The sequence below is a fragment of the Aquila chrysaetos genome, unplaced genomic scaffold (assembly GCF_900496995.4).
Source record: "Aquila chrysaetos chrysaetos unplaced genomic scaffold, bAquChr1.4, whole genome shotgun sequence".
NCBI lineage: Eukaryota > Metazoa > Chordata > Aves > Accipitriformes > Accipitridae > Aquila > Aquila chrysaetos.
In genome coordinates, this window is record NW_024470397.1 from 124,576 (window position 1) to 144,070 (window position 19,495).

Genomic DNA, 19,495 nt, shown 5'->3' on the forward strand with positions numbered 1-19,495 from the left:
TCCCTTGAGAATGGCCACACCCCCTGTGCCTTACAGATATGAGAGGCCTCTACATGTCCTCCCCCATAGCCTCTGCCCCTATAGAACCCTAGATCAGCCTCTTTGCCCCTGTAGCCACCATAATCCAACCCCCCAGCCCATAAGGCTTCCTATAGCCTCTCCCACAGGTCCCACAGCCCCTCCCACACCCCCTATGGGTTTCTATAGCTCCTCCCCCAGCTCCTATAGCCCCTGTGCAGCCCCCTGTACCCCTCCCTATAGCTGCTCCCCAGCTTCCGTAGTCCCCTATAGCCTCCATACACCCCACGGCTGATCTCCAGCCCCTGGGGTCCTCTTCCAGCTCCAAATCGTATAGCCCCTCTCCAACACCTATAGCATCTTTCCAGCACCCTATAGACCCTCTCAGACCTCGGTAGCCCCTATAGCCCATTCTCAGCCCTGACTGGCCCCCTGTAGCCCCTGCAGCCCCTCCCCAAAGCCTATAGGTCCCCATAGCTGCTCTCCAGCTCCCACAGCTGCCCATAGTCCTCTACAGCCCCCAAAACGGCTCTCCAGCCCCTGTATGCCACCTGCAGCCTTTATGGCTGTTCTCCATCACCTATAGCTCCCCATAGCCCTCTATAGCCCTGCACCAGCTCCTGTAGAGCCCCCATAGCCCTTTTACTGGTCCCTATGTCCCCCGTATCTCCTAGAACCGCTCTTGCACCACTATAGCCCCCATAATCCTCACAGCCATCTATAACTGCTCATCATCCCCTATAGCCCCCATAGATATTGTAGCTGCTCATCATCCCCTATGGTCCCCTACAGCTGCTCTGTAGCCCCCATAGCCACTCACCATCCCCTGCAGTCCCCTATAGCTGCTCTGCAGCCCCCATAGCCACTCATCATCCCCTATGGTCCCCTATAGCAACTCCTATAGCCACTCCCCTATGGTCCCCTATTGCTGCCCCTGTAGGCCCTATAGCCACTCTCATCCTATATGGTCCCCTATAGCAACCTCTGTAGCCACTCATTGTCCCCTATGGTTCCCTATAGTAGCCCCCATAGCTGCTCATCATCCCCTATGATCCCTATAGCTGCTCTGCAGCCCCTATAGCCGCTTGTCATCCCCTATGGTCCCCTATAGCAGCCACTGTTGCCACTTCTCATCCCATATGGTGCCCTATAGCAGCCCCTATAGCCCCTGTAATTGCTCTGCAGCCCCTATAGCCCCCATAGCCCCCATCGCAGCTCATCATCCCCTATAGCTGCTCATCAGCAGCAGCGAGGCCAGCAGAGGCAATGGTAAGTTGGCAGCGAAGCGCTGGATTGAGGCAGACCGGGAGGTTCCCGGAGCTCTTGCGAGAGAGGATGACATGGCATGGGCTTTGCCATGGGCAGCTGTGGGAGATTTAAACGGCCCTGAGGAGCACCGGTGACCAGGAGCGCGGCGTGGGTAGCTTGCACAGCCCCCCCTTTCCCAGCTCGGGATGAGACAAGGGGAGTCAAAAGAATCTCAGTAGACATAATAAAGGGGGATGAAAGATGATGTTTAGCGCTTACATTGTTGAAATTAGCTGACATAGAGACAGTCCTTGATAAGAAGAGCTGGTCCTAAGAACCAGCCAATGAGGTAGAGACAGTTCCTGATAAGAAGCAGGAGCTGGCCCCAAGAGCCAGCTAAGACTGGTCTTGCGGCTTGGGTGAATACCAAGAAATCACTGAGCCTGTGCAAGAAAAGAGGTTACTAGCGGTGACGAAGAGGAGTCATCTATCTTCATCTCTGCGACCACCAGACGACCACCATAAAGAGGCACTGCGCAAGCGCAGTTGAGAGGAGACTATGGAAATGACCTCTCGGAGCTAATTTTAATATGAAGCGGGGATAGGTCATGCATATCTATAGGCGTATTGTGAATATGTAACACTTGACTGTATAAACTTGAAGCGAACTGCCGAGTTGGGTGCGCACGACTTTGGTGGGAGTACCCCCCCGTGCTGCCCAGCGCTGAATAAACATACCTACTTTACAATCTCACTGATTGTGGAGTCTGTTTCCGCACGTCAGGGAAGGCTACTCAGTCGTGGGCATGGGCCCAGAGGGAGACCCCGGTATGGCTGCCACTCAGGGGAAAGCTGTTGTTAGGAAAAATGTGGCAACGCAGACAGAGCTCCCATGTAAATGTGCAGCTGTCCAGGTCTCTGGCTGCAGGGAGTGCCTGAGTCTATCACTGATGATGGAGGGCAGCGGGGACACCTCTTGTGTGAGATGTGACCAGGTAGCTGATCTGCTCAGCCTGGTGGCAGAGCTGAAGGAGGAAGTGGAAAGGTTGAGGAGTATCAGGGAGCGTGAGAGGGAGATAGATTGGTGGACCCACACCCTACCATCCCTGAGGCAGAGGCAGCGGATGGAGGCTCCGCAAGAAGCGGAGGTTCCCCTGCCCCCTTGCCACCAGGCAGGAGGGTACCTAAGAGATGGAGGGGAATGGATACAGGTCCCTGCTCTGGGAGGCCTCCCTCACCTTCCCAGTTGCCCCTACGCAACAGGTATGGGGCTCCGGAACTTGAGGACCAGGTCAATGAAGATCAGGGTGTAGGTGAAGCCCTATCCAGGGAGGTGCCTAGGCTCAGTTGGGCAGCCCCACGCATTCTCACAGCCTCTGAAAAAAGAAAAAGGAGGGTAATTGTTGTAGGCAACTCCCTTCTGAGGGGCACAGAGGGCCCAATATACAGTCCTGACCCATCCCGCAGGAAAGTCTGCTGCCTCCCTGGGGTCCAGGTAAAAGACATTACCAGGGAACTCCTGGGTCTGGTTCGGACCTCTGATTATTACCCATTGCTGGTTGTGCAGGTTGGCAGTGATGAGATTGCAGGGAGAAATCCAAAGGCAATCAAAAGGGACTTCAGGGCACTGGGGTGATTAGTGGAAGGAGCACAAGTAGTGTTTTCCTCAATCCCTTAGTGGCAGGGAAATGTACTGAAAGGAACAGGAAAACATACCTGGTTAATATGTGGCTCAGAGGCTGGTACCATCGGTGGCATTTGGGGTTTTTTGATCACGGGGAGGTTTACACGGCACCGGGCTTGCTAGTGACAGATGGTACCCAGCTATCTCAAAGGGGTAAAAGAATCCTCGCTCGTGAGATGTTGGGGCTCATAGAGAGGGCTTTAAACTAGGTTTGAAGGGGGTAAGGGATAAGACTAGGTGCACCAGAGATGAGCCTGGGGGCAGCGTGCCAATGTCAGGGGTGGATTCGATAGGCCGGCTCAATGCATCTCTGCCAATGCACGCAGCATGGGCGATAAACAGGAGGAGCTGGAAGCCATCGTGCAGCAGGATAGATATGACTTAGTCACCATCACAGAAACATGGTGGGATGACTCCTGTGACCGGAGTGCTGCAATGGATGGCTATAAGCTCTTCAGAAGGGATAGGCAAGGTAGAAGAGGTGGTAGGGTGGCTCTCTATGTTAGGGAGGGTTTGGACTGTACAGAGCTACACGATTGTGATGACAAGGTGGGGTGCTTATGGGTGAGGATGAGAGGGAAGGCCGATAAGGCAGATATCATGGTGGGAGTCTGTTATAGACTGCCCGACCAGGCTGAAGAGACAGATGAATTGTTCTACAACTGGCTGGCAGTAGTCTCAGAATTGTGTGCCCTTGTTCTCATGGGGGACTTCAACTTTCCAGACATCTGCTGGAAATACAACACAGCAGAGAGTAAACAACGTAGGAGGATCCTGGAGTGTGTGGAAGATAACTTCCCGACACAGCTGCTGGGTGAGCCAACCAGGGGAGGAGCCCTGCTAGATCTGTTGTTTACGAACAGGGAAGGACTGGTGGGAGGTGTGATGGTCGGAGGCTGTCTTGGGCTTAGCGACCGTGAAATGATAGAATTCTCAATTCTTGGTGAGGCAAGGAAGGGGGTTAGCAAAACCATCGCTATGGACTTCCGGAGGGCAAACTTTGGCCTCTTTGAGGCACTGTTTGAGAGAGTCCCTTGGGAGACGGTCCTGAAGGGCAAAGGGGTCCAGGAGGGATGGACATTCTTTAAGAAGGAAATCTTAACGGCTCAGGACCAGGCTATTCCCCCGTGCCGCAAGTTGAACTGCCGAGGAAAACGACCGGCCTGGCTGAACAGGGAGCTTTTGCTAGGAGTCAAGAAAAAAAGGAGAGTTTATCATCTCTGGAAGAAAGGGCGGGCAACTTGGGAGGAGTACAGGGATCTTGTTAGGTCATGCAGAGAGGAAATTAGAAAGGCAAAAGCTCAGCTAGAACTAAACCTGGCCACTGTCGTAAGAGACAACAAAAAATGTTTTTACAAATATGTTAACAGTAAAAAGAATCCCAAGGAGAATATCTATCCTTTAATGGATACAGAAGGGAACGTTGCCACCAGAGGTGAGGAAAAGGCTGAGGTACTTAATGCCGCCTTTGCCTCAGTCTTTAATAGGGAGACCAGTTATCCTCAGGGTACTCTGCCTCCTGAGCTGGAAGGTGAGGATGAAGAGCAGAATATACCCCCCTTAATCCAGGAAGAAATAGTTAGTGACCTACTACACCATCTGGACACTCACAAATCTATGGGACCAGATGGGATCCATCCAAGAGTACTGAGGGAACTGGTGGAGGTGCTTGCCAAGCCGCTCTCCATCATCTATCGGCGATCCTGGTCAACGGGGGAGGTCCCAGAGGACTGGAGGCTCGCCAGTGTGACGGCCACTTACAAGAAGGGTCGGAGGGAGGATCCGGGGAACTACGGGCCTGCCAGCCTGACCTCGGTACCGGGGAAGATTATGGAACGGTTTGTCTTGAGAGCGCTCATGTGGCAAGTCCGGGACAAGCAGGGGATCGGGCCCGGTCAGCATGGGTTTACGAAAGGCAGGTCCTGCTTGACCAACCTGATCTCCTTCTATGACCGGGTGACCCACCTAGTGGATGAGGGAAAGGCTGTGGATGTTACCTACCTTGACTTCAGCAAGGCCTTTGACACTGTCTCTCATGGCATACTCCTTGAGAAGCTGGCGTCTCCTGGCTTGGACAAGTGTACTCTTTGCTGGGTGAAAAACTGGCTGGCTGGATGAGCCCAGAGGGTTGTGGTGAATGGGGTTAAATCCGGTTGGTGGCGGGTCGCTAGTGGTGTTCCCCAGGGCTCGGTGTTGGGCCCAGATCTGTTTAATATCTTTATCGATGATTTGGACGAGGGGATTGAGTGCACCCTCAGCAAGTTTGCAGATGACACCAAGTTGGGATGCAGGGTCAATCTGCTTGAGGGTAGGAAGGCTCTACAGAGATATCTGGACAGGCTGGATCGATGGGCCGAGGCCAATTGTATGAAGTTCAATGAGGCCGAGTGCTGGGTCCTGCGCTTTGGTCACGGCGACCCCGTGCGGCGCTATGGGCTTGGGGAAGAGCGGCTGGAAAGCTGCCCGGCAGAGAAAGACCTGGGGGTGCTGGCTGACAGCCGGCTGAATATGAGCCAGCAGTGTGCCCAGGTGGCCAAGAAGGCCGATGGCATCCTGGCCTGTATCAGAAATGGTGTGGCCGGCAGGACTAGGGAAGTGATTGTTCCCCTGTACTCGGCACTGGTGAGGCCGCACCTCGAGTACTGTATTCAGTTTTGGGCCCCTCACTACAAGAAAGACATTGAGGTGCTGGAGCATGTCCAGAGAAGGGCAACGAAGCTGGTGAAGGGCCTGGAGCACAAGCCCTATGAGGAACGGCTGAGGGAGCTGGGGTTGTTTAGTCTGGAGAAAAGGACGCTGAGGGGAGACCTCATCGCTCTCTACAACTAGCTAAAGGGGGTTGTAATGAGGTGGGTGCTGGTCTCTTCTGTCAGGTGGCTGGTGGTAGGACGAGAGGAAACGGCCTCAAGTTGCGGCAAGGGAGATTTAGGTTCGATATTAGGAAAAATTTTTTTACTGAGAAGGTTGTCAGGCATTGGAACAGGCTGCCCAGGGAAGCGGTTGAGTCACCATCCCTGGAGGTGTTCAAAAAGCACGTAGTCGAGGCGCTCCAGGACATGGTTTAGTGGGCATGGATGACGGCTGGACTCGATGGTCTCGAAGGTCTTTCCCGACCTAAACGACCCCCCGACCCCCTGACTCCATACCGGCGCCCCCCGCCCCGCCCCCTGCAGCCGCTGGCAGCCCCCCTGGCGCCGCCATTGGCCCCCCCCCCAGCCCCGCCCCGCCCCTTCAGGCCCCGCCCCGCAGTCCCCCCCCAGCCCCCCCCTGCCCCTCCGGGCGGGTCGCGCATGCGCGCTGCGCCCAGCCCAGCCCGCCGGCCGCGTCCCCAGCAGGTACCGGGCGGGGGGGGGGGCGGGGGCCGGGGCCGGGGGAACCGGGGTGGGGGACCGGGACCCCTGCCCCAGCCCACCCCACCGCATCCCGGGTACCGCCAGCCCGGCCCCGGCCCCGGCCCCGGCCCCGGCCCCGGTCCCGGTCCCGGCGCATCACCGCGCCCCGGCCTGGGCCCAGCGCGGCTCCCCTGCCCGTTGCCCCCGCCCCATCCTGGTGCCTCGGGCCCGGTCGCCACCCGCATCCCAGTATCCCCATTCCAGTATCCCATCCCCATCCCCGTATCCCCATCCCTGTACCCCATCCCCATCCCCGTATCCCCATCCCTGTATCCCCATCCCCGTATCCTCATCCCTGTACCCCATCCCCATCCCAGTATCCCCTTTCCTGTATCCCCATCCCCTTGCCTATCCCTGTATGCCATCCCCATCCCCGTATCCCCATCCCAGTATCCCAGTATCCCCATCCCCGTATCCCATCCCCCTATCCCATCCCCATCCCAGTATCTCCCTCCCTGTATCCCAGTGTCTCCATCCCAGTGTCCCCATCCCTGTGTCCCCATCCCCGTGTCCCATCCCCATATCCCATCCCCATCCCAGTATCCCCATCCCTGTATCCCATCTCCATCCCCAGTGTCCCCATCCCCGTGTCCCCATCCCCGTGTCCCATCCCTGTATCCCATCCCTATCCCAGTATCTCCATCCCAGTATCCCATTCCCATCCCAGTATCCCCTTCCCTGTATCCCCATCCCCTTGCCTATCCCTGTATCCCCATCCCTGTATCCCTATCCCAGTATCCCAGTATCCCCATCCCCGTATCCCATCCCAGTATCTCCATCCCAGTATCCCATCCCCATCCCAGTATCCCCTTCCCTGTATCCCCATCCCCGTATCCCATCCCCCTATCCCATCCCCATCCCAGTATCCCCATCCCAGTATCCCATCCCCATCCCAGTATCCCCTTCCCTGTATCCCCATCCCCGTATCCCAGTATCCCCAGCCCAGTATCCCATCCCCATCCCAGTATCCCCAGCCCAGTACCCCCATCCCAGCATCCCATCCCCATGCCAGTATCCCCATGCCAGTATCCCATCCCAGTACCACCCCAGTGGGCCCCCCCCATTCCCCCCACCTCCTGTACCCCCATGCCAGGAGAAGGGGTGGGATGTTGACACCCCCAAAAGCCACCAACCCCCGGTGCTGCCCCCCCTCCCATCACCCCCCTCCCCCCTCAGGCTGTTGCCATGACGAAGGAGCGTGGGGGGGAGCTCCCGGCGGGGGGGGGCACCGACCCCCGACCCCCCCAGCCCCATGGTGGAGCGACGCAAGAAGCCGATGGTGCACCCCGCCGCCCCCGCCCCCCTGCCCAAGGACTACGGTGAGACCCCCCCCCCATGCTAAGACCCCCCCAGCTCGTTGCAGGTGTCCCCAGGGGACCCCATAGGGACCCCTCCAAAAAAAAAAAAGCTGGGGGGGGGGTGCTGGGAGGGGACCCAAGTGGGGATTCTCTGATGGCTGATATTGGGTTGAGCAGTGGGGGGGACCTGACACTCCCCACCCCCGCTCTGGGGGGACAGGGACCCTCCCCAGGGAACAGGGGACCCCATGGGGACACGGACCCCCCCCAAAAAAAAGGCACACATGGGGGAGGGTCCCAAGTGGGAATTTGGGGGTTCTCTGATGGCTGCTATGGGGTTGTGCATTGCTGGGTGCCCCCCATGGGGACAGTCCCCCCCCCATGGGGACAGAGTCACCCCTCCCCCCCTTTGTCACAGAGACTCCCCCCATGGCAAGTGACCCCCATGGGGTGGGCACTGGGGCCCCAAGTGGGGATTCTCCGATGGCTGATATGCAATTTGTGCACCACGGGGTGCCCCTCCACACACACCCCCTCCTTTTGTCCCACCCCTCCTTGTGTCCACCCCCCCAGCCTTCACCTTCTTCGACCCGAACGACGCGGCGTGCCGGGAGATCCTGCTGGACCCTCGCACCACCGTGCCCCAGCTCTTTGCCATCCTGCGCCAGTGGGTGCCCCAAGTGCAGCACAGCGTCGATGTGATCGGCAATGAGGTGGGGGGGAGTGGGTCAGGGTGCTGAGGAGGGGGGCTGGGGGGTCAGGGTGTCATGGTGGGGGCAGGATGCTGGGGGAGCCGTGGGGGCAGGGGGAAATGTATGAGGTGCCATGGGGAGTGGGGGGGTAACTGGGAGCACTGGGAGGGGGACTGGGGAGGACCGGGAGCCTGAGGGAGGGTACTGGGAGGTCACTGGAAGCACTGGGAGGGGTGCTGGGAGCTCTAGGGAGGATACTAGGAGGTAACTGGGAGCACTGGGAGGGGTGCTGGGAGCTCTAGGGAGGATACTAGGAGGTAACTGGGAGCACTGTGAGGGGAAATGGTAAGGAGCTGGGAGCCAGTGGGAGGGTACTAGGAGGTAACTGGGAGCACTGGGGACGTGACTGAGTGCCCCAGGGGAGTTAGTAGGGGGTGACTGGGAGCCCGGGGCGGGGGGGGTGACTGGGAGGAACTGGGAGGAACTGGTGTGTAACTGGTGTGACTGTGCAGATCCTGCGCCGCGGGTGCCACGTGAATGACCGGGATGGACTGACGGACATGACGCTGTTGCACTACGCCTGCAAGGCTGGTGCCCACGGCGTGGGTGGGTGGGACGTGGGGTCCCCGTGTCCCCCATGTCCCCAGTATCCCCCAGTCCTGGTGTCCCCACAGTGGCAGTGTCCCCATATTCCCAACATTCCCAGTCCCAGTGTCCTCACAGTGGCAGTGTCCCTATGTCGCCAGCATCCCCAGTCCCACTGTCCCCATGTCCCCGGCATCCCCATGTCCCCAGTAACCCCGGTCCCCAGCATTCCCATGTCCCTGGTGTCCCCAGTCCCAGCATCCCCAGTCCCAGTGTCCCCATGTCCCTAGTGTCCCTAGTCCCAGTGTCCTCATGTCACCAGTATCCCCAGTCCCACCATCCCTATCTCCCCAGTGTCCCCACAGTGGCAGTGTCCCCATGTCCCCAGCATCCCCCGTCCCAGTGTCCCCATGTCCCCAGCATCCCCAGTACCTGGCATCCCCAGTCCCACTGTCCCTACGTCCCCATGCCTGCTCTCCCCACCACCCCCAGTGCCCCCTCCCCCCCCCCACCCAGGGCAGCACCATCCCCCCATCCCCATCCCCACGGCGGGTGCCCCCCGGGTGATGTCCCGGTCCCCATGCCGGGTGTTGCGGACTCCCAGGGGACCCGGCAGCGGCAGTGCGTCTGTCCACGCGGCTGCTTGCACTGGGGGGGGATGTGACGCTGCGGAGCCGCTGGACCCACATGAACGCCCTCCACTACGCCGCCTACTTCGACGTCCCCGAGCTCATCCGCACACTCCTGCGGGCGGCAGCCCCCCGAGGTGAGGGGTCCCCCCACACCAGGGTCCCTTGGGGGCAGGACACTGGGGGGCCCTGGAGGGAAGAGCATTGGGGTCCCCTAGGGGAAGGACACTGGGGTCCCTTGGGGGGGCAGGACACTGGGGTCCCAGGGGAGCAGGACACTGGGGACACTGGGGAAAGGACACTGGGGTTCCAGGGGAAGGACATGGGGGTCCCAGGGGTGCAGGACATTGGGGTCCTCAGGGGCAGGACGCTTGGGTCCCTTGGGGGGCAGGAGATTGGGGTCCCAGGGGATAAGGACACTGGGGTCCCTGGGGGAAGGACAGTGGGGGCCCCTGGGGAAAGGACATTGGGGTCCCTGGGCGCAGGACATTGGGGTCCCCTGGGGAAGGACACTGGGGTCCCTTGGGAGCAGGACACTGGGGTTCCAGGGGATAAGGACACTGGGGTCCCTGGAGAAAAGAGCATTGGGTCGCTGAGGGGAAAGACACTGGGGTCCCCAGGGGGCAGGACATCGGGATCCCCTGGGGAAAGGACACTGGGGTCCCTTGGGGGAAGGACATTGGGGTCCCTAGGGGAGCAGGACATTGGGGTCCCAGGGGCACAGGACATTGGGGTTCTTAGGGGGAGAACATTGGGGTCCCGGGAGGCAAGAACACTGGGGTCCTCTGGGCTGCAGGACATGGGTGTCCCCAGGGCCAGGACGCCGGGGTCCCCAGTGGGGGTCGGGACACTGCGGTCCCATAGGACAGGGTGCTGGTGTCTGTGGGGCCAGGAGCCCAGGTTCCCCCTGCAGCCCCCCTCCTCTCTCTCCGGGGTGGGCCGTGCCTCAGTTTCCCCCCACAGTGCTGCACTCGACCTGCAGCGACTTCAGCCACGGGACGGCACTGCACATTGCTGCCTCCAACCTCTGCCTGGGGGCTGTGCGCTGCCTGCTGGAGCACGGGGCCGATCCTGCCCTCCGGGTACCGCGGGGGTTGGGGGGGGGCATCGGGGGGGTTGGGGGATTGGGGGGTATCGGGGTCACTGGGAGGGGTTGGGGTTTTGGGGGTGTAATGGTGTACTGAGATGTTGTGGGGAATTGGGAGGGATTGGGGTAGTGGGGGGAGATTGGGATGGGGGTGGGGGATGCTGGGGGGGGATTAGGATGTTGGGGGTGTTGAGGAGTGTTGGGGGGGATTGGGAGGGATTGGGGGATTGAGGGGTGTTGGGGCATATTGAGTTATTGGGAGGATTGGGAGGGATTGGGGTACTGGGGGGTATTGAGGGGTGTTGGGGGGGATTGGGGTACTGGGGAGTGTTGGAGTGTATTGGGAGGGATTGGGGTATTGGGGGGTGTAATGGGGTATTGAGGGGGATTGGGGGGATTGGGAGGGACTGGGGTACAGGGGGTATTAAGAGGGGTGGAGGGACTGTGTGGGATTGGGAGGGATTGCTATACTGGGGGTATTGCAGCATTTTGGCGTTACTGGGGGGTATTTGGGATATTGGGGGGTATTGGGATCCTGGGGCTTCTGAGGGGTATTAGAAGCATTGGGAGGGATTGGGGTATTGGGGGGCTACTTGGGTTTTTGGGGGTATTAGGAATATTCAGGGTATTGGGGGCAGGGGGGGATTGGGAGGGACTGGGGTATGGAGGGGTGTTGGAATTAGGGGGATTGGGGGGTATGGGGGCTTTTGGGGGTATTGGGCATACTGAGGGTTACTGGGGTATCAGAGGCACTGGGGAATTGGGGGGGTACTGGGCAGGTATTGGGGCTATTGGAAGGGGCTGGGAGGGGTTGGGGGGGATTGGGGGGTGATTGGGAGGAATTGGGAAAGACTGGGGTATTGGAGTATTGGGGGTACCGAGGGGTATTGGAGTTCTTGGGAGGGATTGGGGGTACAGGGAGGTATTGGGGGTACTGGGGGGTATTGGGGGCATTGGGACAGATTGGAGTTTTGGGAGGTATTAGGAATATTTGGGGTATTTGGGGCATGGGGCTATTGGGGATATTGAGGGGGATTGGGAGGGATTAGGGGGGCTGGGGGGTATTGCGGGGCCTGGGGGCTATTGGGGTGTCAGAGCTATTGGGGGTACAGAGGGGTACGGGGGGGCATGGGGGTACCAGCATTATTGTGGGCATCACATTATTGTGGGTCTCAGGGGGCTGTGATGACACCCAGGGGTGTCAGGGTGCCACATGGGTGCCTTCTCCCACCAGTTACCCCCAAACAGACCCCCACCCTTTTTTTTTCCCACCCGCCCCCCCACAGAACAGCAAGGGTCAGGTGGCGGCCGAGGTGGTGCCGGACCCTACGGACATGGCGCTGGACAAGGCGGAGGCGGCGCTGGCGGCGCGGGAGCTGCGACAGCTGCTGCTGGATGCCGTCCCCCTGAGCTGCAGCCTCCCCCGCGTCACCCTGCCCAACTACGACAACCTACCCGGGAACCTCATGCTGCTCTGCCTCGGCCTCCAGCTGGGCGACCGCGTCCAAGTTGACGGTGGAAAGGTGGGGGGGATGCGAGTGGGGGACGTAGGGACGGGGCGGGGGGGGGGCGGCACCCAAACGGGGTGCAGGCAGCACCCATACAATGGCAGGATGCTCTGCGTGGGGGGAACTGGGCTCCAGAGTGGGTTTTGGGGGTGAATAGTGGGGTTTTGGGGTGGATAGATGGGGTTTCAGGGTGCACAGATTTGTGGGGGGCTGGGGGGGGTCCCAGGGGTGCTGGGGCGCAGCAGCACCCAAGCGGGATGCAGGCAGCACCCGTGGAATGGCAGGATGCTCTGTGTGGGAATGAAGGTATGGCATGGGGGGAACTGGGGGTGAAAGGAGGGGTTTGGGGTACATAATGGGGTTTTGGGTTAGATAGAGGGGGTTTTAGGTTGCACAGATGGTTTTGGGGGGGTCCCAGGGGTGCAGGGGTGCAGCAGCACCCAAGGTGGGGGGGGCGCAGGCAGGACCCGTGCAACCACAGGATGTTCTGCGTGGGGATGCAGGCATGGCATGGGAAGTATTTGGGATCAGAAGTGGGTTTTGGAGTGAATAATGGGGTTTTGGGGTGCATAGAAGGTTTTGGGGTGCACAGAGATGTTCCTGGGGTACACACGGGTGGTGGGACCCCCAGGGGTGCAAGGACCCAGCAGCACCCAGCCCCAGTGCAGCCATCTGCTGCACCCTCCACATCGGAAGGGGGATAATGAAGATTTTGGGGGTGGAGGGGAGGATCTGGGGGGTGCAGGGGTCACCCAGGGCTGCCATGTCGTGTCCCCCCCCCAAGGTGGGGACCCTGCGTTTCTGCGGCACCACGGCGTTTGCCAGCGGGCAGTGGGCTGGAGTGGAGCTGGACGAGCCTGAGGGCAAGAACGACGGCAGCGTGGGGGGGGGTCCGCTACTTCATCTGCCCCCCCAAACAGGGTAGGGACCCCAGGGACCCCGGGGGTGGGGGCACAGGACCCAGATGCCTGGGTCCCTTGGGGACACCCCCGGATGTCCTGGTCCCTCTGGGGATGGATGGTGGGACATTGGGGGGGGAATCCCCTGGCGGGGGGGCGGCGCTTGGCTGGCTGGGACCCTTTTTTGGGGGGGCATGGGGGGGGTGGTGGTGTCAGTTAGGCTCCTGTGTCCCTGGGATGTAGTGGGTTATAGTGGGTTACACTGGTCTGTACTGGTGCATACAAGTCTGCCTGGATGGCTGGTACTGGCATACTGCATGGTAATAACCCATACTGGTGTGTACTGGTCCATACTGGTCCATACTGGTGTGTAGTGGTCCACACTGGTGTGTGTACTGGTCCATACTGGTGTGTACTGGTCCACACCGGTGTGTGTACTGGTCCACACTGGTGTGTGTGTACTGGTCTGTACTGGTCCATACTGGTGCGTATTGGTCCACACTGGTGTGTGTACTGGTCCGTACTGGTGTGTGTGTACCAGTCTGTACTGGTCCCTACTGGTCCACACTATTGTGTACTGGTCCACACTGGTGTGTGTACTGGTCCGTACTGGTCTGATGTCACCCACCCGCAGGTGTCTTCGCCTCTGTCTCCAAGATCTCCAAGGCGGAGGAGCAGCCCCCAGCGCCCTCCCCCCCCCCGCAGCCCCCCGGGACCCCCGGCCCGAGCCCCCCACAAGGCCCGGAAGGACAAGAGAGGTATGCCCTGCCTCGGCCTACCACGCCCTGCCACGCCCCGGACCCCTGGGTCCTGTCCGTTCCCCCCCCACCCCCCATCCCCCTCACCCCATCCCCTTTACTTTGTGCTTCCCCTTGGCTCCGCCCCCCTGCATGCTCATTGGAGGAGAGCAGGGAGCCTCAGGATTGGCTGGCTGGGGGCGGGGAATGTGAAACCCCGCCCACCCACAGAAGGGGGTGGAGTTCGGGCAGAGGGGAGTGCTCTGCTTTAGCCCCACCCCCTGTGCTGCCACACCCGGGTTATGGATGGGGGCGGGGCCTGCCAGGGTGGGGTGCATGGGGGGGTGGAGCTGTACAGGGTGGTGCCTGGGAGGGGGCGTGTCCCACCCGACTCTGCCCCTGGCAGGCTCATCGGGAGGTAGGGTCAGGGTGGGGGTGTGGCTGTGAGTGGGTGGGGCTAGGCAGGGGTGGTGGTGTGCGTGACCCCACCCCTCGGCCACACCTGTAAGGAGGGGGGTGGCTGCACCGGGAGGGCCGAGGGGTGTGGCCGTGCAGTGGGTGTGGCCGGTCTGATTCCCCCCCCCCCCCGCAGCGCCCCGGAAGCGTGGTGGGGCGTGGCTGGACCGGGAGGGGCGCCGCGTGGCCCCGGGGGATGCGGTGCTGGTGGCCGGACAGCGCCCGGGGCGGGCCCGGTTCTATGGGCGCACTGACTTCGCCCCTGGTGAGAGGGACCGCCCCGGGACCCCCCTGGGACCCCCCCCAACCTGGGGACCCCGCCCCAGACCCCCTCCGTGGGACTGACCCTGTGGGACTCGCCCAGGACAGACCTCCTTGGGCTCCCCCCGTGGGACATCCCCCTCCCCACACCCTCGGACCCCCTCCCGGGACACCCCCATGGGAACCCCCCCTTGCACGCCCCCCGCCACCCCGAGACCCCCTTTGGACCCCTCCCCCCATGGGACACTCCCCCCCCCAACCTGTGACCCCCCCCCAGGACCCTCTCATGGTGTGGACCGTGTGGGACCCCCCCACAATGGGACCCCCCCCGGGACCCCCTCCCACCCTGGGACCCCCCCTCCTTGGGATCCCCCCATTGGACCGCCCGCCCACCCAGAACCCCCCTGGGACCCCCCCAAACCCTGGGACCCCCCCCCGGGACACCCCCCGGGGACTGACCCCCTGGGATGCCCCCCCCCCACCTTGGAACTGCACCCTTGGACCCCCCCCACCATGGGATCTCCCCACATCCCAGGACCCCCCCGGGAGCCCCCCCAACCTGGGACCCCCCCAGTACCCCCACCATGGGACACCCCCCCATGAGAACCCCCTCATAAGACCCCCCCTCATGGGACACTCCCCCCATCATGGGACCCCCCACCCTGGGACACTCCCCCCCCCGATAGGACCCCCCCCAACCTGCCCCCCCCCCCCCCCAGGGGTACTGGTTCGGGGTGGAGCTGGACTCAGCCGGGGGGAAACACGACGGCTCTGTTTTCGGGGTGCGGTACTTCTCCTGCCCCCCCAAACACGGTGTCTTCGCTCCCCCCCTCCCGTGTGCAGAGGTAACGGGACACACACACACACAACATTGGGGGGGGACACATTGCTGGGGGGGGGACATTGGGGGGACACAGGGGGGCTTTGGGGGATATTGGGGGGTGGGGGCCGGGGGGGGACAAGGAGGGGCGGGGGGGGCAGAGGGGGGTCAGGTCTCTGTCCCATGTGTGTCCCCCCGGTGACATTTGCCGCCCCCCCCCCCAGGGTCGGGGGTCCCAGGGAGGAGCCGGGGGATGGCACCCCAGAAAAGAAGGTGCAGCAGGTCACTGGTGCGTGCTGATTGGCTGCTGGGGGGAAGGGGCTGGGGCACTGCTGATTGGTCAGTGGGTGGGGTGCTGTTGACTGGCTGGTGGGTGGGGTGCGGCCTTCGGGATTGGTTGGTGGGCCCTCATGATGGGCTGGTGGGTGGGGTACTGCTGATTGGCTGGTTGGTAGGGTGGGCTACTTCTGATTGGCTGGTGGGTATTATGGGGGACTGCTAATTGGCTGGGGGGTATTATGGGGGACTGCTGATTGGCCAGGATGGGATGGTTTGTTGCTGATTGGCCAGCAGGAGGAGGGCTCACTTTGGATTAGCTGGCAGGGCAGAGGGTTTTGCTGTTGATTGGCTAGCAGGGCATGGAGCAGCTGATTGGCCAGCAGGCAGCCTATCCCCCTGCTGACTGGCTAGCAAGACAGCCACACCCCCCACCCCAGGCCTCTGCTGATTGGCCAAGCTTTCCCCACCCACCCCATTGGCCAGCTGGAGGGTGAAACCTCCCACTGATTGGCTGGCCGGACCCTGCCCCCATTTCCCCACCCCCACAATGGCTGGCGGGGGGCAGAGGGGCTGTGACTGTGTGTGTGTGTGTGTGTTGTGTTGTCCCCCCCCCCCCCGTGTCCCCCCCGATGTCCCCACAGTGTCACAGCCCAAGCGCAACTTCCCGGCGGTGCGGACCCCGAAGGACATCACCTCAGAGAGCTCCTTCTCCAGGTGTGGTGGGGGTGACACACTGGGGGGGGGTGTGGGGGGGGACATGGGGACACTCCTGGTGTGTGTCCTCCCCCCACCCCACCCTGCCCCATGGTGACCCCTCTGTCCCCAGGTTACTCTTCTGCTGCTGGTTCCCCTGGATGCTGCGGGCCGAGATGCAGTCCTAACCCCGCCCCCCCGGCCTCGCTGGGCCCCTCCCACCCCCCTGCCACCCCTCCCCCACCCAGTGCCCTTGGTCCCCTCCCCTCCCCCCCCGCCCTGGGGGGGGGGAGACGTGATGTGACACCCCTTCCCCCCCCTGCCCCAAACCCTGACTCCCTTTGCGCCAGGCTGTTGACTCTGGAACCTACTTATTACAGCGACAGGGTGGCAGGGGGGGTGAGTTGAGGCCAGCCAGCCTCTCCCCTGACCCCTGTTTTGGGCTGTTCACCCTTGAACCTACTGATAACAGTGATGGGGATTTGCTGGTGCCAAGACACACACCCCCACCCACCCACTCATTTTGGGCTGTTCACCATGGAACATACTGATAACAGTGATGGGGATTAGCTGGTGCCAGCCCCTCCCCCCCCCCCCCCCCCCCCCCCCCCCTTTGGGCTGCTCTCTCTGGAGCCTACTGATTACAGTGATGGGATGAGTTGATGCCAGCCCCCAACCACCTTTGCACCCTGCCCCCCCAGCCCTCTTTTGTGGCTGTTCACTCTGGAACCTACTGATTACAGCGATGGGGGTGAGCTGACGCCTGCCCCTCTGACCACCCTCTTAACACCTGTTTTGGGCTGTTCACCCTGGAACCTACTGATTACAGTGATGGGGTGTTGCTGCCAGCCCCACCCACAAGCCCCTCTGCCCCCTCCTCCCCATATTGGGCTGCTCATTCTGGAACCTACTGATTAGTTACAGGGAATTGATGCCAGGATCCCTCCCAGAATATTTCTGGGCCCCGCTAAGCCCGGTTCCTCCAGGCGGTTCACTCTGGAACCCACTGATTACGCTTGTGAGGAGTGAGCCAATGCCAACCTGCCCCTCCCCCCCCCCCCCCCCCCCGCGTTTTGGGTTGTTCACACTGGAAGCTGCTGACTACAATTGGGAGAAGAGGGATTTATGCCAGGGACCTGCCGCAAACCTGTTCTTGAGCCGTTAACTCTGGAAACTACTGATTATACCCGGGGGGGGGGGGGGCATTTTATGGAAAACTGGTTTGGTGGATACTCCAGTGGCTGCTAGTGGGGTTGAGGACCCCCCCCCAAAAAAAAAGGGACCCAGGCGTCCGGGCCCCCCCCCCCCCCCCGCAGTAGCAATAACATCCCATCCCCCTGCGATCGTGTGAGTGGCTTTAATGTCCCCATCCCCCCGCCCGTGCCCTGCCCCCCCGCTGCCGCATGGTCCCCCCCGGACCCGCTTCTGCCACCAATAAACACCTTTATACGTCCCACGGCTCTGGGGGGGGACCCCAAAGCTGGGGGGGGGGGGGGCTCGGGGGATGGGGGAGGGCCCCAAAGATGTGGGGGGCTGGGGGGGGACCCCAAATCTGGGGCAGAGACCCCAAAGCTGGGGAGGGATACAGGGGAGGGGGGCACCCCGAACCTGGGGGGGGCTCAGGGGGTTGTGGGGGGACCCCAAAGCTGGGGGAGGACTCGGGGGATGGGGGAAAGCCCCAAAGCTGGGGGGGGGGACTTGGGGGGCTGTGGGGGCACCCAAAATCTGGGGGAGACCCCAAAGCTGGGGTGGCGACATGGAGGAGGGGGGGGGACCCCAAAGCTGGAGGGGTACATGGGGGGGCGTGGGGTCCCAGTGAGGTCACTGGGACAGGGGGAGTCCACGGCTGGGGGGAGATCGGGGGGAGGACACGGGCTAGGGGACACACGGACTGGGGGAGTAGGCCCCCCACCCCGCCGCTCCAGCGCCGCCATCTTGTTCCGGCGCGGCGCGGTGGCGTCAGACGCGCGACCAGAAGGGGGGTGCCCTCTTCCCCGAGTACGCCCACACCGACTGCCTGGCTCCGCCCCGGGCTCTTGGTCCCGCCCCCTTCCTTCCCGCCAGCGCGCCGCGCTGCTTGAGCCCGCTCGGCCCCGCCCCCTCAGCGCCCCGGCCACGCCCCCCTCCGCGCTCGCGGACGCCTGAGTCCCCGGGGCGGGTCCCGCAGTCGCTCCGCGCCGCCGCCGGGCCCGCAGGTACCGAGACCCCCCCGGGACTCCCCCCGGGGACCGACATCCCCCCCTCCTCCCCCTCCCCGGGGTCCCCCCCGGTCCTTCCTCCCCACAACGGCTCCGTGACTCAGCTCCGGCCCCGCCCGGTTCCCGGAAATCCGCACCCGCAGGCGGGAGGGGCTGAGTCCCCCCCATCCCGCGGTGGGGGGGATATCTGTGGGGCTGGGAGGGGATCCATAGGGCCCAGGGGGGGTCTGCAGGGCCCGGGAGGATCTATGGGGCCCGGGGAAGACCCATAGGGCTGGGGGGATCTACAGGGGCCAGGAGGGTCTCTAGGGCTGGGGGGATCCATAGGGCTGGGGGGGATCTATAGGGCCCGGGGGGGGTCTGTAGGACCCCAGGTGTATGTAGGGGCCGTGGGTGTCTATAGAACCCGGGAGGTCTGTAGTGCTGGGGGGGTGTGGTGGGTGTTATGTACAGAGCTTGGGGGGGCTCTCTAGGATCCTTCAGGCGCTCATGGGGGGCGTGTCTTATGGGTCCAGGCGGGGCTTAGAGAAAATGGGGGTCTATAGGTTCCAGGGGTGTCTGTAGGGCCCGAGGGGGATGGGGGCGTCCTAGGGCCCCGGGCGGGGCTATAGGGTCTGGAGGAGTCCACGGTGCTGTAGGGCGTCGACCTAACGCTGTTTTCTTCTTTTCTTCCAGCCTCTCCCAGTAACCCCCCAGTGGCCCCCCAGTGCTCCCAGGAACCTCTAGTACCCCCCCCAGTGCTCCCCCAGCACTCCCAACAGCCCCCCAGTGCTCCCAGTAACCCCCCAGTGCTCCCAGTGCCCCCCTTTGTGGGGACCATGTTTCTGGTGAAGGGGTTGCTGGGGGGGGGGGGAGGCGGAGGGGGTGGGGGGGGGGCTCCCCGGGGGCATCGGTTCGGTGCTGGGGGGGGCTGCTGAGCGGTGGCGGTGCAGGGGGGCGCGGGGGCGGCGCCGGGGGGGGCCATGGGGGTCCTGGGGGGCGTCATCAGTGCCATCAGGTGAGGGGAAAGAG

The 19,495-nt window shown here is 62.3% G+C and overlaps 1 protein-coding gene across 1 annotated transcript; it reads left to right on the forward strand.

Moving 5' to 3' along the window:
- The first annotated feature begins 7,498 nt into the window (after nt 1-7,498).
- On the forward strand, nt 7,499-17,739 carry CLIP3 (CAP-Gly domain containing linker protein 3). The gene is given in 16 exon segments (XM_030006807.2): nt 7,499-7,661; nt 8,214-8,353; nt 8,845-8,938; nt 9,522-9,683; nt 10,510-10,628; nt 11,920-12,156; nt 12,926-13,024; nt 13,026-13,062; nt 13,675-13,726; nt 13,728-13,798; nt 14,370-14,496; nt 15,213-15,318; nt 15,320-15,339; nt 15,539-15,603; nt 16,235-16,307; nt 16,420-17,739. Coding segments are annotated over 16 exon segments (1,524 nt in total). The 5' UTR covers nt 7,499-7,594; the 3' UTR covers nt 16,475-17,739.
- Nucleotides 17,740-19,495: the final 1,756 nt, after the last annotated feature.